The sequence below is a fragment of the Microtus pennsylvanicus genome, chromosome 7 (genome assembly GCF_037038515.1).
Source record: "Microtus pennsylvanicus isolate mMicPen1 chromosome 7, mMicPen1.hap1, whole genome shotgun sequence".
NCBI classification, from domain to species: domain Eukaryota; kingdom Metazoa; phylum Chordata; class Mammalia; order Rodentia; family Cricetidae; genus Microtus; species Microtus pennsylvanicus.
This window is the reverse complement of record NC_134585.1, coordinates 122,237,646-122,255,570: the sequence shown is the minus strand read 5'-3', so window position 1 is coordinate 122,255,570 and position 17,925 is coordinate 122,237,646. Positions and strand designations below refer to the sequence as shown.

Here is a 17,925-nt window from a genome sequence, read left to right as displayed (position 1 = left end):
CCATTTTCTCTCTCTCATTGAAAGGAAAAGCATGACCAAGACGAAGAAAGAAATAAGATTAATTGCTGGCTATTAAGAGTTCAGGTCCAAGTGTTGGTCAAGAAATATCTTTTCAGGAATTTTAACTATATTCAACTTTTGCATTGACTATATTAGACTTATGAGGACTATAACTAGGTAATCAATTATAGGGGCTAACTCTTCCTCCTAAGAGTTGACTTAGGTTTATTTGGATTCCTGATTTTAAATCTCTAATAAACAGAAAACCCACTGTTTCCCAAATATAACTCTTACTAACATAACCAAATTTTAGAAAATAGAACTTGTTCATATTCACAGAACAGATTAGCACAGCTATAAAGACAGGTAGATCTCTGGTTTACAGTGAAGGTCTGCCTTAAAAAAAATAACAAAAAAAAATTATATATATCCATCCATCCATCCAGGCAGTGGTGGCACATGCCTTTAATCCAAGCACTTGGGAGGCAGAAGTAGATGGATCTCTGAGTCTTTGAGTTCAAGGCCAGCCATGGCTACACAGAGAAACCTTGACTCGAAAAAACAAAAATAAAAACAAAAGAGAAAAATCATTAACCTTTGATGCTGTTAACACTGGAATTTTTAGGAACCTAAGACTGACAATCAAAATAATCTGACAAAGCTACCTTACCTACCAATATAAAGGGAAGCAGATTTAAAATATTAAAATAAGTTTATCCATAATCACTGAAAACAATTTCCAAGTAAAAGTTTGACTGTGACCAGAAAACATAAAATTCATTTACTTAGGTAACACTAATGAAAATTCTTTACAAACCAATCATCTGCGAGTTTTCCAAGTTGAGTCAAGCTGGCAAAAAGTTAACTGGATAGTCATTTCAATCGCAGAACTAGAGTCTCGTGGTCAATGAACAGACTTGAGGCTTAGATAACACAAATCTCTATTTGTTGCCAATTCATTATAGGACTTAATAACAAATAATACAACTTCAAGTAGGTTGTATGCCATCAGCATACAATGTACTACCCCTACTATCTGCCTAACTAAAACAATTTTTTGCAGTGATGGGATTTGAATGCAAGATTTCACACATTCAAGCATCCTACGACTTAGCTTGTTCCCAGTCCTAATTCCATTGTTGGTACCCTACCCAACCACTCTATCTTCCTGGGTCAATCTGAGAATCAGGTATTGGACTTACACACCTGAACTTGCCCTTTCCATAGTGTGGTTCCAGAGTCCTGTCCATGCCCAGTCTCCTTCATATAACATATGTGAAATGTTCTGGCTCAGAACACTATTTTGGATGTAAAAGTTTTAGGTCAGAATCTTAGAAGTGCATTTTACAAAGTAGAATCACATCCATTTTCTATCCCTAAACATGACTTAGGGATAGAACACATTAGGAAAGGCATAGACCAGGAATACCTACATCTTCATTCCAATCTTCAGTTCCCCACTCTTCTGTTGCAGTTCTCCATGCACCTAGGAATTTAAAAAAAAAAAAAAAGACAAAATAAATTTAAGTGTCATTATAAAACATGTTCAGATAACACTACTACATTAACATTTTGACAAGCAATAACATGATTAGAATTTAGTAATCAGAAAGAATTTGTTGACTTCAGAAGTAGGGAAAGACTACATAGAAACACCAAAGTAAAAAGGGCTTTAATAAGATTATGATGATTATTTCATAGCCACTTTCAGTTGGGTTACAGGGCTGCAACAGGAGTTGAAGAAACAGATAAAAGAACATACTATAAATACACATACATACATACACACATCTAAGACCCTTTCCTACCTCCATCCCACAAGATTCAGCATGCCATGCAGTATCTTTAAGGACCTCAGCTTTGTTTTAGTGGCCATTTAATGAGATGGTTGCAACTAATCCAAAGCAGAACATGCAAGCTACATCTATTTATTTTGTATAAAACAAACAAATAACAACAAAAACCAAGGTAATCTGAAGAGAAATAATACCAATGGTAGAGAACTATAAAAGGTTGACATACGTGTAGTGAAAGGGGAATGAGTAGGTTTGAAAGCTGAACATAAGACACACAAAAAGACCTATCTGCTACTAGAAATGAACAACAGCTCAATCATCACAAGTCAAGTTCTTAAGCCATATTACTGGTTTAAACCAGATAACTCTAGGGAACTCTACATAGACTTGCTTCTTTGGGAGATACAAGACAAAATTAAATCAAACATGTACATCAGTTACTGTTCTAATCCTACTTGTAGAGACTATAAAATTTGACCTGCCAAGGTCATTGTACATTTTCCACTTATTTAAGCTAAAAGTGTACACTGAAAATTTCTATGTACAATCAACCCACTTCTGTATACTTTACCTGGCACCTTTGTTGTGTTTTGGTGTGTGTGTGTGCATTGTGGCTATGTTCACATGTGTAAACACGTTTGTGCTGGTAGGTGTTCAGATGAATGTGGAAGCTAGAAGTTGATTTCAGGAATCTTTCCCTATCACTTTGTTTGACTAAGGCAGGGTTTCTAGCTCGACCAGAAGCTGAGCATGTTGGGTAGTCCAGCTTAAGCTTGCACCGGGGATGCCACCTCCTCCTCTCAAGTTCTGGGTTATATGCAGGCCTCTACATCTGCCTGGTTTTTATGTGGGTGCTGGGGATCCAAACGCCAGTTCTCATGTTTGAAAAGCAAGAGCATTATACATTCTCTAACACTCTTTATCCTCAGAATTTTTGTCTCACATATAATCTGAGAAAAAATATGACATTTTTGAAAAATAGGATTCTTCCCTTCTACTAAAAGACTAATGTAAGAATATATCTGTACCAGAAACTAGAACTTACTCTTTTTTTTAACTGTAGAAATCAAAATATATAGAGTAAGTCTTGAAGCCTATCTAAAGAAAGTTTCTACAAGAACTAGCAAGTAATTGCTGGACATGATGTCAAATTCCTTTAATATCACAAGTCAGGAGGTTGAGAATCTTTTTAAGTTCTAGGGCAGTCTATTCTACATAGCAAATTCCAGGCCAGCCCAAGCTGCACAGTAAGACCCTGTCTCAATAAAATAAAAAATTTCAAGCTAAAAATAAGAAATAATTAACAAATAGTTGAGTATGCCTCCTCCCAGTACACAGACGGCGACGCAAGAACATCCAAAACTGGACAGTATGAGGCAAGGAAAGATGATAAAGTCTTTCTATGGAAGCATGAGAACCTGAGTTCAATTCTCAACAACCACATAGAAGTTGGGTACAGGGTTGGCATTTGGCTCAATGGGAGCATGATTTGCTTAACATCACAAAAACAAAACCAAGCATGAGACTAATGCTATAGCAGGGAGGCAAAAAAAAAATTACTAGAGCTTCCTGGACAGCGACAGAATGAAGAAGAACCCAACAGTGACCTCCGGGCTTCTTGTGCACACGTTTACACATGCAGACAGACAAAAATGTGTATACACACAAGTTTTGAGGTCAATCTGGTCTACATAGTAAAATCCCACCTTATGGGAAAAAAAAGGAAAAAAATGACACCGGAGGAAAAAAAACCTAAAAATTTCAAAGCACTTAATAATATTCTACAGAGAAATACAAATCACAAATCATATCCTCTCACTCGGGGGTTCTTTTCTTTCTCCTCATTGACACCTGTGCTAACCCAAAGGAGTTAGCACTTAACATAATCCTGACTAAAAAGTTGCCTAAACTAGGTGATTTGTGCAAGAATTTTCTTTCTACACTCTGGTTAATTGATGTGATAAGAAACAAAAAAAAAACTAGTGCTTGATGCTTTCTTGTACTGGAAGTATAATCATGGATAAGGAAGCCAGGAACAGCAAGATGAAATGTTCTACAAAGATTCAAGTTTGCATTCTCACAGCACAAAGCTCGGGCAATGTAAATGCCAAACATTTATAAAACAAATATATTTTGGGGAGGGAAAAGTGGGCACAGAAAATGAAAGAAAAAGGCAGAAAGAAAAAAAGCAGAAAGACAGAAAAATGACATATCCACAGATATTTCAGTTCATAAAAATCTATAAAAATATCCGGGGCAATTAGGCGCCTGGATGTATCATACCAGGAGCAGTCTCAAATTTTCGGGGATAATTTGACCCCTCAACCCCAATGAAATCAAGTCCTGAAACAAAAAAGAAAAGAAAAGAAAAACAACCAGTGAAATTTTGCTTGTGAATGAGAACATCTGCCCCCAATACATAATTCCCATTGTACCTGTGGATATTTTAAGGGTAGATTTGAATTATTTCTTAAATTAAAAAAGGAATTTGAAGTTTGTTCTATGAAAACATAAAAGAGATCATGCATAAAGGTATGTCACATCATGAAGTTGACAAAAGGAGCTTATGAAGCTACCAGCAGTTCTTTGCACCAAGATGACAGTGGCATCACCGCTCATTTCATTCTAGCCACACATAATTGATTTATGACTTCAGACTTCAAAAATCTGACCTTTTCTAATCATTACAATAGTCCTTGTTTACTAACCAGATTCTTAGTTAAAGATAGCTATGAATAATGACTGGGAATCATTTCTTCCTCACCCTGGTCCCTGATACACACACACACATACACACACCTTTTTAAGTTTTCTATTCTAAACTAAAAGACAGTCACTTCATTTCCACTATCTCTTCTTCCCAAGATTAAAAAGCTAAATATTTAAGAATACACTATAACTAAAAACAAGTAATGTTTTATTCTATTGAAACAGCTACCAGTGCCTCTACAAAACTAATAAATGAATAAAGAACAATTCTAAAGTCTATACAATGTATTAAGTGAAAACATCATTTTATAGCCAATTGATAGGAAAACCTAATAAGATGACCACAATTTTTCAGTACCTCAACTTTGCCTTCACCCATGGTAAATATTAAAACTTTTTAAAAGTCTGGAAGATAAAAAAAAAGAAAAAGTCTGGAAGATGCCTCCACGACTAAGAACATTGGCCTCTTCCAGAGGAACAAGTTTCAATTTCCAGCACCCACATAGCAGTAAATAACTATCCAATCTCCAGTTCTAAGAGATCTAACTAACACCATTTTCTGGACTCTACAGGCAAAAAACACATACTGTATACAGACATACATACAAACAAAACACTCAAAACATTTATATATTTATATATGTATATGCATATATATGCATATATGTATGTGTGTATACACATATATACACACAGTAAAATTTTAAAATTTTAATGGTAACATGTCAACAAACAAATTTCAGGCCCCTGTTAAACCGAGACCTCTTTTTTTTTTCTTTTTGAGACAGGGTTTCTCTACGTAGCTCTGGCTATCCTGGAACTCAATTTGTAGACCAGGCTAGCCTCGGACTCAAGAGATCTACCTGCCTCTTTCTCCCAAATGCTAGGACTAATGGCGTGTGCCACCATCACACGGCCGGACCTTTTTATAAACAGGAAAAAAACAAGTTCTCATGTGTCAGTTCAGACAGGAAAAGTTAGATAACATTAAAAAAAAGAGAAGGCACCCTAGAGGCCAAGGACAATGCTCTTGTTGAGCATGCACACTCCCCTGGTTCAATCCCCAGCACCATGAAGATATCAAACAAAACAAAAGCTAAGACATTCTTAAAGATTCCGGAGCTGCTCTCATTAAACAACACATTGTCTTTTGCCATTGAACATAACTTGGTGTGTCCCATAAGCCTAAACATATCATTAAACATTTACATGATACCTAGAGGAGGTACAAAAGTCAGCCAGAAAATGTGGTTTTATTCAAATCCTATAAATACTCTAACAAGTGACCACTTAATGGAAAACCAGAAGTACTCTTCTTGATATGATACTAAGATACATCAAAAAATGAAATTTATTTTTTTTTAAAAAAAAGGACATTCCAAACTGGATGTTGTGGTACACACTTTTAATCCTAGCACTCTGGAGGCAGAGACAGGCAGATCTCTGTGAGACGAGACTAGTCTACAGGGTGAGTGCCAGGACAGCCAAGGCTACATAGAGAACCTGTCTCAAAAAACAAAAAACAAATAAATAAAACCTTAGGGGAAATAAGGAAATATTTCTATTTTATTATCAGAAAACAAATCAATAGTGTTGACTTTGATTCTGAGCCCTGTTGATCTTGACAATAAGTAACTTAATTGGTTTAATTATACACAAAAGATGAAACTACTCTAACAAAGAACACTAAAAGAAATACATTCAGAGATAGAAGTAGCCATATGAAATAATGCAAAGAATATAAGGTTTTAGAGTCAAATAGTTCTGAATTCAAATACAAGTAAATTCATAATCTCTTTTTCAGTCTTAAGCTTTATCATTAAGATGGTGATGATAAAGTCTCTTTTAAAGCCAGTTATAGTGTATGCACCTATATATAATTCCTAGACAGGTGGAGGCAGGAAGACCAGGAATTCATTCAAAGCATCCTCAGTTACACAGTTTATAGCAGGAGATCTAGTCTTGTCAATAACAAAATGCACAAAATTTTCTTAAGCGAGGACTGATATCAGGTCAGGTGTATTGATTGACACACCTCTATCATGCCAGCACTTAGGAAGCGAAATCAAAAAAATGAGTTCCAGGCCAGCTTGCAAGTATATTAAAAACAAAACAATAATAAGGGGGAAGAGGAAGCACAACACCATGCAGGCTACTTCATAAAACAGTGATCAAGATATGTTAACAAAACCATGGCTAAGCAAAAATATACACATTAACATTTATATAACTCTTCATCCCTATATCATCATCTCTATTTCAGGTCTTAAAAATTACACTTTGAGTTTTTTGGTCTTGTTTTTTCTATTTTGCTTTTTGAGACACAGTTTCTCTGTTCATCCCTGGCTGTGCTGGTAATCGTTATGTGGACCAGGCTGGCCTTAAACTCAAGAGATCTACCTGCTCCTGCCTCTAGAGTGCTGGAATTAAAGGGGTGTGTACCACCACTGTCTGGGTGCTCTCTGCCTTTAAATCTAAGTATAACCTTAAAATAACAGAAATGATTCAAACAAAGTTATTTCCAGGACTGAGTACATCTCCATGGTAGAGCATTTACCTATTATGCACAGCCCCTGATTTTTGAATCCACAGCACCATGCCAAAAAATCCCAAAGACAGAAAAGTCACTCACTTGTTCCATCATCTGGTTCAAAGTGGCCAGTGTTGTTCCACGTATTGCCACTACTATTGCCATAGTTATCATCAGTATTGGTTGGCTCTGCGTAATCAGCTGGGTTAAAGGTTCTGGGGGGGAAAAAAAGCTTTTGAATTTCTAACTGCATTAGCAGATTCAACAAATGTTAACTCAAATAAAACAATCAGAATAAAACTATTTCCTTCCTAAGGGAGATGAGTTACTCACTGCCCCTTCTATAATCTCACATGCTTGTTTTTCTTATCAGCCAATGCAAAATAACAAAGCTAAGCTATACATAAGTGACTCAGATGGTAAATGCCTGAATCTGAGAAAAGAGCACAAATCTACACTTTTTTATTCATCTACAAATCAACCAGGTATCATAGTACACCTCTATAATACCACCATTTGGGAGGCTGAGGCAAAGAGGACTGTGAGCTTAAAGCCAGCTCAGGTTAGTAAGAAAGCAGAGCTCTCTTCAAAAAGCAAGTCTACAAACATTCTGATCTTATTCTGGCTAAGATTCTTAGGGTGAAAAATTAGAAATCAATGAAACTTACCCCATTCCTTGAGCAGAAAACCTTCCCCCTCTCCTACCAGAGCTACCTGCAGAAAAAATAGGCATATTTTAAAAGTTGACACTGAACACCTAACCAGCCCAGAAACAAAAATAGCAAGTGATTGCTACCAAATTTTCTTTCATTCAGTCCTATGGAACACACCAGTTAATTTAACCCAGGACAATTATTACTGTCAACAGCTGTTTATTTGCTGCTTAAAAGTCTTTGACTGCTGAGTCTTAGGCTAGGGAGACCTAACAAAGTGTTTGACATCCACGCATAAGAACCTCAATCTGATGGATCCCTGGGATTCACTGACCAGTCAAACAGACTACTAGTGAGCTCCAGGCCAATAAAAACCTGTCTCCAAAAAAAAAAAAAAAAAAGACCAAGGTGCTTCGATTGGTCCAGCAAGAAAGCAAGAAAAATTCTGTGTCACTTTTGGCTGATAGAAGCTGTTCCTTTAACTGGGTTTATGAAATTGCAACTGACAATTCTGAATCAGTGGGTCTGAATGTACAGGAGAGATGAGAAACAGTGCTAATCACCCTACCACCTTGAGTCCTTTATCAATGATCAATTATCATTAGTGCTCCATTATCAACGAAGCACTAAGAATAAATATATGCTGTGTACATATGTTGTGAAGTGTACATAGAGATCAATTTCCCAAATAACTCTGCAAACTTTTCAAAAGTAGAAAATTCACCCAAAATACAAAGTAGGACTGTTTAAGATGAAGGAACAGCAAGTGAAGAGAAACAAAAGGGAGAAAGAGGCCAATTAAAACCAGAGCTTTCTACCAAAGCTTACTAGAGCCAAACTCAGAACAAATACATACGTAACAAAAGTGTATCATCTTTACAAGTTTTGAAATTAATCTTGAACCCAAAGTTGTTTTGGTTTTCTGTTCGTTGTTTTTTGTGCAAATTTTCTCCTCCAATGTCTCATTAACAGATAACGTAATTGATGTTATTCAGAAAAAAATGGCCAGAGGTGGCTGACAACAGCACTGAAGACCTTAGAGAAGCAATTTTGAAACCCCCTCTGACCCGGCCAGAGAGAAAGACTCTTAGTAAAAAGTGTAGACTACCCTTTCCCTTGGCACTGTCGCTGTTCTGTACAAAGCATTTAGGGCTTTTTGTTGGTGGTGGTGTTTTGGTCAAAATCTGGTAAAATAAGCAGACTGCCATGCTTATCCATGAATGTGAATTTAGTCAAACTCTTTGTTTTATATAAATACTGCACTTTCCCACCTCAGTGCAAGGTATCAAACCTAATGCATGCTAGGCCAGCCTTGCCATTAAGCCGAATGACCAACCATCCAGGTGACTTTTTTGACTGCTTAAAAAAAATATTTATTTTTATTTGATTATTCTTCAGAAACATGGTCTCACTATATACATACAGCCTTGCCAGAACTGAACATGCTATGTAAATGGAACACCATTCCAAAGTTTTTATATGTGCATCACGCATGTGCGAGAAGAGCTTGAGAAGGTGAAAGCAAGCATGAGATCTCCTAAAACAGGAGTTACAAATGGTTGTGAGGCACTACCTAGATGCTGGGACCAGAACCCAAGTTCTCTGGTGGTGTGGGAGGTTCTTCTATGTGTTTCTTTGATTGGCTAACGAATAAAGGTTTTGGCCTATAGCAGAGCTATAGGGAAACAGAGCTAGGAGGGGAAAACTCAATGGAATGCTGGGAGGAAGAAGGCAGAGTCAAGAGACACCATGGATCTGTGGCAGGAAGTAGATGCGCTGAAACTTTGCTGGTAGACCATGACCTCGTGGTGATATACACATTAATAGAAATGGGTTAAATTAAGATGTAAGAGTTAGCCATTAAGAAGCGAGAGCTAATAGTCAGGCGGTGGTGGCGCACGCCTTTAATCCCAGCACTTGAGAGGCAGAGGCAGGCGGATCTCTGTGAGTTCAAGGCCAGCCTGGTCTACAAGAGCTAGTGCCAGGACAGGAACCAAAACCACAGAGAAACCCTGTCTCGAAAATAAATTAAAAAAAAAAAAAAAAAAAGCGAGAGCTAATGGACCAACCAAGCAGTGATTTAATGAATACAGTTTAGTTTCTGTGTAATTATTTTGGGGCTGGGTGGCCAGGACAAAAAAAGCAGCCTTCATGTTACACCATGCAAGAACAGCAAACGCTCTTCAACACCAGTTTTGTTTTGGGTTTTTTTTGACTTTTTACAGGAAGCATTTCTGATGCTTACTGATAAAAAGCTGAGGGGCTTTTCTTTTTCTTTTTAGAATTTTAATTTTTCTTTCCTTACCAGTACTATGTCTCCTTATTTCTTTAATGTGGTATTTCTGAAATGTGTTAAGAATCTAATAGTTTATGGTCCATAATAATTTGTTTCATCTTTAACAACCAAGTCAACTGTGTTGATATAATTGGAGTGGAATAATTGGTAAGTCTGCCTAAACTATTACAATAATTACTTAGTAAAGGACATTAAAAGTCTGAACACATCAAGGCAGGCGGCACACCATCTGCAGTTCTAACACTCAGGAAGCAGAAACAGGGTAATCTCTGTGGGTTTCAGGCCCCAGCCTGGTCTATATAGCCAGGGGCTGCATAGTGAGACCTAGTCTCAAAAACAAACAAACAAAAAAAAAAAGAAAGAAAAAAGAAAAAACTTACTAGAGCATACAAGTCTTAAAAGCAGAAAAGGGTTGGGTGGTGGTAGCTCACGTCTTTAATCCAGCACTGGGGAGGCAGAAGCAGGTGAATCTCTGTGACTTTGAGGCCAGCCTGGTCTACAAGAGATAGTTCTAGGACAGGTTCCAAAACTAAAGAGAACCCATGTCCGAAAAAAAAAACAAAACAAACAAACAAACAGGAATAGTGAGATGGCTCAATGCAGTAGAAATATTTGTTGCCAAATCTAATGAGTTGCATTTAATCCTCAGGACTCAATTGTGGAAAGAGAGTTCCTCTGCCATCCACCTATGTGTCACACATATATGCACACAAAATAAATAAAAATGTAATTGAGTGATTTCATATTACTTAACATGGAGTAAGATGGTGGGGCAGACCTTGAGCTGGGAAGTAATGGAGTGACATTTACCAGCAGTTCCCAGCCACAAGGAAAAAAGGTCTTAAAGCCATATGCATTTTAAGTCACTTTTTCAACACTATCCTAAATAAATAAATAATCATTCATTTAAAATTTATGGATTGGTTACAATGGTACTTTGAAGGCCAGGCACTGATGGTGCATGCCTTTAATCTCAACACTCAGGAGGGAAAGGCAGACAGATCTCTGAGTTCAAGACCAGCTTGATCTACAAAGTAAATTCAAAGCTACAGAGAAATCCTGCCTCGAAAAACCAAGTAAATAAAGACAAAATAATGCTACTTTTAACATTAAATGGAAATTGTTCAGTGTGGTTAAGAATGCTTCCTGCCTTTATAGAAGATCTGGGTTTGGTTTCCAGAACCTACAGTAGTTCCTATCAGTCTGTAATTCTAAATCTAGATCTGACGCCCTCTACTGTGGTTATAACTCAAGGTTAGAGTTCTTGCTCAGCATATACAAGCAAAATAAAAAAACAGAAAAAACAAACAAAAAACCCTTTAGTCATCTCTCAGAAACTTTGAACAGAGTCAAGGAAATGGGTAGGAGAAAGAAGTAGAGTGAAAAAAGAAATTTAGAATCCCTGAACGCACTGTTTATCATCATGCAAATATAATCTTTCTTGGGGAGGGGGGAGAAAGGTTTAATAAAGGCCTAAGTTGAAAGACAAGACCTCCTGAGTAAATTGGGAGTGTGGGGAGCAGGAGGGAGAATGTAAGAGGAGAGGGAAGAATGAAGGGAGTAGGGAAAAATGCATAGCTCATTTAAAAACAATAAATAGAGTAACACTAAAAAAATGAAAAACTAGAAAATAAAAAGTACTTGGGGAACACTGTCACTTAAGGTTGACCTCTGGTTCCCCATCCACCAACAAACACACACACAATATGCTCACACACACTGCTGAATCTTCAAACAAGTGTATTACATAGCAAGACTAACTACTTTCTTTCCCATCCTACCCAGCACAAATATATACACTAGTACATATCTGCCTGTTAACCATACTAAGGTAAATGCCTATTTATCACCTCCCCACCAAACTGTCACCTCTGCCTCGGCCACGGCCTCTTCTGCCTCTGTCTGTGCCTCTTCCAGAAGGTCCTCCACTCTTGGTGCCATCCAATCCATTTTCCTGGCCCCGAACTGAAATATAAAACATACATAGCCAGAACAAGGTCAATGAAGATACACGCTTTATATTGATATATACATAATACTGAATAGTGTCAAGGAGACAAAACTAAGAGAACATGACTTGGTAGGATGGAACATGAAGGTTACTAAAGAAATAGTGATGAGACACACAGAGAGCTGAGTCAAGTAACTTTTACTAATGACTACATGGTTTTTTAGGGATGTATTAGTGACTGTTATAGGAAAGGCTACATGCAAAAGATGTCAAGACCTTAACAGATGGGTGGCAAGAAAAGCAAACAGGTGACATAACAGTTCCAGGGTCCTGCCTAGCAGGGGCCTGACACATCCCTGGAGTCTAGACATTACTGACCCACAGCTGGTTTTGATAAAGCCCCATGCATACACTCTCGTCCACGGCTGGCACCTCTCCCCCGTCTTGGTGGCCCACCACGTCGCCGACTATAGTCTCTGTCACGGTCTCGATTTTCTTTTCCTTCTTCATTTGATTCAGTTTGTCCACCATCCTTCTGTCCTGAGACTCCTTTCTTCTTCCCAACCATCTCCCAGGAATGCTAAAGAAAGGTAGAGCACTCGTGACTGATCGATATGGACTACAAGTAGTACACCAGAGGTGAAAGCTGGTAAAATTATTTTCTCAGGATCAACAGCTTAAGAAATTTTGAGCTGGGCAGTAGTGGCCCACACCTTTAATCCCAGAACTCAGGAGGCAGGTGAAGGCAGAGCTCTGAGTTCAAGGCCAGACTGGTCTACATTGTGAGTTCCAGAACATCCAGGGCTACACAAGAGAAACCCTGTCTTGAAAAAAAAAATCTGTGTGTCTATTAGCTTCAGGCACCAGGCTGAGTTCTGGAAGGAAAAAGAACTACTCATTACTACTCTGATCATCTTTAGACACTGGTTTTTATGATCTCGTCCACTAAAAACTATTCAACACCACCAGCACTGACTCCCCATTTGATTTATTATTGTAGCTATTTAAATATGCCCTAAGCTTATATTCTGTAGCTTTTTTCCCCTTTTTGATATAGTGAGATCAGATTTACAGCACTAGACAAAAGCCACAAGGTGAGACAAAATAAACAAAATATAATTTCTATAAAAAAAAAATGTAAGAACTTTTAAAAGGTATGAGGACAACCAGTGAGAAAGCTCCCAGGTAAGAAGACTTGCCTTGAAAACCAACCCAACTGCTAGACTTCCATATGCATATACCCCTACACATATCACACAACCAAAAAAAAAAATCAGTAAATTTTTTAAAAATATAAAATAATAGTAAAACAAGACTACCCATAAACAAAAATAAATATTTTAAGCCAGACATGGTGCATGGTGGTCTACACTTGTAATCCCAGCACCAGGGAGTGATGGCGGTGGGAACTGAAGCAGGAGTGTATCAAGTTTGAGGTTTACATTTCACTCCTGTAAATGTACAGGGCTCGAGAGATAGCAAGTTGATGTGCGATTCACCTTTGTAATGCTGTGAGTATGTTTTATTACCGTTGGTAATAAAGAAGTTGTTCTGGCCAATGGCTTAGCAGAGTAAAGCCAAGTGGGAAATCCAAACAAAGACAGAGAGAGAGAGTAGGTACAGTCAAGAAGACACCATGTAGCTGCCAAAGGAGATGGCCATGGGAATCTTACTTGGTAAGTCACAGCCTCATGATGATACACAGAATAATAGAAATGGGTTATTTTAATATTTAAGAGCAGGCAATAAGAAGCCTGAGCTAATAGGTCAAACTGTGTTGTAATTAATATAGCTTCTGTGTGATTATTCAGGTCTGGGCGGCCGGGAGCAAGCAATCTCCATTTACAGCAAGTAGTTAAAGTGCTGGACCACACAAGTATGAGAACCTGAGTTTGAGCCATAATATTCACATTAAAAGTCCAACATGGTAGCATATACTTATAATCCCTGGTGCTTGTCTAATTGAGTTCCAGATCTTCTGAGAGAGCCCCTTGTCTCAAAAAATACAACAGTCGGGAGGTAGTGGCGCCCTTAATCACAGCACTTGGGAGGCAGAGAAAGGTGGATCTCGATGAGTTTAATTACATCATGGTCTACACAGAGTTCCAGGACAGACTCCAAAGCTACAGAGAAACCCTGTCTTAATAATCTTAATAATACAAAATAAATGGCTGAGGAACAACACTGGAGGATACTCTCTAGTCTCACACACTTGTACCTGCCCCACCACACATATGAACACACACTGAAAACACTAATACTCAGGAGACTACGGCAGAAGATTGATTTAAGGCTAAAACCGTTACACACACACACGCTAAAACCCTCTTACATACACAAAGGAAGGAAGGAAGGAAGGAAGGAAGGAAGGAAGGAAGGAAGGAAGGAAGGAAGGAAGGAAGGAGAAAGCAACTAAATGAACAGGGTATTAAACTGAGTTCTAAATATTTACTTTTCCTTTTTCATGACAAGATTTACACAACCCTAGCTATTTTTTTTAAATATTTTTTTTATTTATTATGTATACAATATTCTGTCTGCATGTGTGCCTGTGGGCCAGAAGAGGGCACCAGACCTCATTACAGATGGTTGTGAGCCACCATGTGGTTGCTGGGAATTGAACTCAGGACCTTTGGAAAAGCAGGCAATGCCCTTAACCGATGAGCCATCTCTCCAGCCCCAGCCCTATTTTTTAACTCACTATGTAGACCAAACTGGCCTAGAACCTACAGATACCTGTCTGCCTCTGTCTACCCAGTACTGGGATTAAAGCATGCATCACATTAAGCTCTAAACAAATTCTTTTTTCTTTTTGTTGTGAGCATTATTTGATAGACTCATTAATTGATCACAGTGGTGAGAATAAGTAAATGCTGAATACTCAGCCCAAGTAGGGTATCTACAGCACCCCTCCCAAGACTGGGGGAGCATGTCAGAACATGGCTGAAAGAATGTAAAAGCCAAAGAGGATAGGACAGAGTGCTGTGAAAAGCATCTTCTGGATATGACATGGCAAGTAACCATTAACTCCTATCAGCAGTGGTGACTTGGCATAAGACTAGGTCCATCAACATTCCATCATGGATGGGAGAAGGGCTCAAAAGGCCCCACCCCTGCCTAAGGAGATACAGGCAGTTAATGGTTGCTGGAAGAGGGAGAATCATATTACTCAGTGATGTAGCACTGAAAAATTACCCTTGCTCAAGTAAGCAACTCCCAACCCATTTTCACACACCCAAGTCTAATTAAAGGTACACACATAAGCAGTAAAATAGGAGCAAGACATGTTGGAAAGAAATTTGGCAGGAGGCAGAAGAAGCTAAGAAAGGCTAATGGGGGAAATATGATCAAATATACTATATGTAAAGAAATTGTGAGACAGTAAGTAAAAATTAAAAATAAAAGTAAACCCATTTCCTACTACTTGCTTTTACCCAAAGAAATTAATAATTTTTTAGTGGCTTGCTGACAGTTGATATCTTTAAACAGTTGAGTCGGGTGGTGGTGATGCATGCCTTTAATCCCAGCATTCTAGAGGCAGAGGCAAGTGAATCTCTGAGTTCAAGGCCAGCCTGGTCGACAGAATGAGTTCCAGGACAACCAGGAATAGAGAAACCCTATCTCAGAAAAACAAATGAACATCTTTAAATGATATATTAAGGGATGAAATCTATCCCAATAAAAATACTCAATGTAAGACCAATATAGTGAAAATGTTTCAAAATGATCTTCTCACATAAAAGTTCTCTAGTGCTGTAGCAATATCACAAATGTGATAGTGTTCTGTTGTTAAAAACATGACAAACACAAAAAGAAAAAGTCTTATTAGGTGGGAAGGAGATATGAGAGCAGTTTGTCTAAATTCCAACACAAGTCATGCTTGTCCTCTATTTAGAATCTAGCAATTTGTGACTCTTTATCAGCAACTAAAATAAACAGAAATCTTCCATGATTAGTAATCAAGACTGTAAGTAATACATCTAATTCAAAGCAACCCAAGCCTTATAAGCCTTGAAATCAGTCTTGTGGAATGAACAACTTATTCCAGACTTCACTTGCTTTCCTATGATTCTCATGAAGAGGATATGTATATGTATATATAAAGTATAATATTTGTAATCTACCACAATCTCCATGGAAGTTTCTTATTCTATTTAGCGAAAGGATATGTTGGTTTAAGATCATCTGCCCACTGGATGTTTGTAGAATTACTAGATTCCCAACCCAGGACCCCCTCTAAACACTGTATTAGCACTCTACCGTATCTGGATTTCCTTCCAGAAGAACATTGATGGCTCTATTGACATCTCCATTGCAGTCATGTAAAGCAATCACACATTCATCCTGGTTTTTGCCTGTGATATCAATCAACTGAAAGAGAAAAATCAGTAACCATAAGCAAGTTATACTCCATAAAAGAAACCAGATGAAGGGAGAAGACACCAGCTACAATTTAAAGAAACAAGATTAAAAAGCAACATATGTAAAACATAATTATACTTTCCAAAGAAAAACTTTTAAGGTCTAAGAGATGGCTAAGCAGGTAAGGGTACTTCCAACTAAGTCAGACAACTGGAGTTCAATCCCTAGGACCTACAGATAGGAAGAGAAAACCAACCCCCACAAATTATCATATTGCCTCCACACTGAGTATCATAACATGAAACCTACAAACATATCCAAATGTTATGAAAAGCAAAATTTTAAAACTCGTGGCTTAGGGATGAGGTAAAAAATATTCAAAGTAATTAAACATCAAATGGAGAATCAAGCTATAACATACGAGCTTCTATTCTAGATATCATTTTCTAAATTGAATTTATAGATTCAATTTAGTATTCACAAGATTCTGTGTATATCAGAATACACACACAGAATAAAACTGTTAAGATAAAACTTTTTGGACAAGATTAATTATTCAAAGGGATGCAGTATATAAGCAATGAAAACCATTATTTAATGGTCTAAGCTAACACTGAATGTAATTATTTTTCCGTGTGTGCATATGTACTTAAATTTCTATGTATGTAGCAGGAATATGTTCTTCACAGTCCATATGTGGAGGTTAGAGGACAGCCTGTCTTTGGTTGTTCACCACTGTATAAAAAGCTCAGATTTTCCTGTCTCCACTTCCCATCTCACAGTAAAGCACTGGGATTACAGATGTGTGCTCCTATAAATGGTTTACCAGGTTTTATGGGATTCAAAGCCTGGTTCTCAAGCACTTTCCCCACTGAGCCATCTCCCTACCCAGGATAATTATACTCAATGTATATATACTTATTCAATGTAAGCATCAATGACATTTAATACTACTTCCATTCTGATATTTTCTTAGCTTAAAGAAAACTAGTTGGATACTCACTTGTTTCACCTTCTCCTCAAAGTCAGCATCATTATGGTCCGAAATCATCTGTGCAAGCCGAATTTGCTCTGCAGTAGCCTAGGAATTGAGATAGAATCAAGAAACTTTAATTAAAAGATAAGAAATTAACTAAGAGGGACCTAAGTAGTAAATTTTTACTCTCTAGCATCCTAGTTTCTTTTTTCTTATAATAAAAGAAAAGGAAATGAAATAAATAAAAGAGCCAGGCAGTGGTAGCACATCTTTAATCCCAGAGGCAGAGGCAGTTGGATCTCTGTGAGTTTGAGGCCAGCCTGGTCTACAGATTGAATTCCAGGACAGTTAGAACTGTAAACACTGAGAAACCCTGTCTCAAACCTCCCCACACCCCGCCAAAAAGCAGTAAACTGTAGATGTAGCTCGGCAGTAAAGCACTTGCCTAGCAAGTAGCTAGGTTCAACTGGTAGCTCTGGGTTCAATCCTCAGCAATGCAAGTTCCCCTGCAAAAAAAGGTGGTCTGTTGATTCAAGTCTGTAATCCCAGTTACTTGAGAGGTGAAGGCAAGAAAATAAGAGCTCAGGGCTGACCTGGACTACAGAATGAGTTCTAGGCCAGTCTAGACAACTTTATGAGATCCTGTCTCAAA

At 37.8% G+C, this 17,925-nt stretch overlaps 1 protein-coding gene across 49 annotated transcripts in view; it reads right to left on the bottom strand.

Moving 5' to 3' along the window:
• The window catches only part of Ubap2l (ubiquitin associated protein 2 like), a 57,543-nt gene that overhangs the window by 32,458 nt on the left and 7,160 nt on the right, over positions 1–17,925 (bottom strand). For 16 of the 49 annotated variants that reach the window (XM_075978377.1, XM_075978387.1, XM_075978364.1 and 13 more), the window contains exons 3-9: positions 17,301–17,378; positions 16,196–16,306; positions 12,347–12,515; positions 11,854–11,949; positions 7,704–7,749; positions 7,138–7,250; positions 1,434–1,486 (exon numbers count right to left, since the gene is read on the bottom strand). In XM_075978377.1, the coding sequence (XP_075834492.1) occupies positions 1,434–1,486; positions 7,138–7,250; positions 7,704–7,749; positions 11,854–11,949; positions 12,347–12,515; positions 16,196–16,306; positions 17,301–17,378 (666 nt within the window). Of the gene's footprint in view, positions 1–1,433; positions 1,487–4,079; positions 4,140–7,137; positions 7,251–7,703; positions 7,750–11,853; positions 11,950–12,313; positions 12,516–16,195; positions 16,307–17,300; positions 17,379–17,925 lie in introns of all 49 variants that reach the window. The other 33 variants (XM_075978346.1, XM_075978353.1, XM_075978389.1 and 30 more) reach the window with 3 other exon arrangements.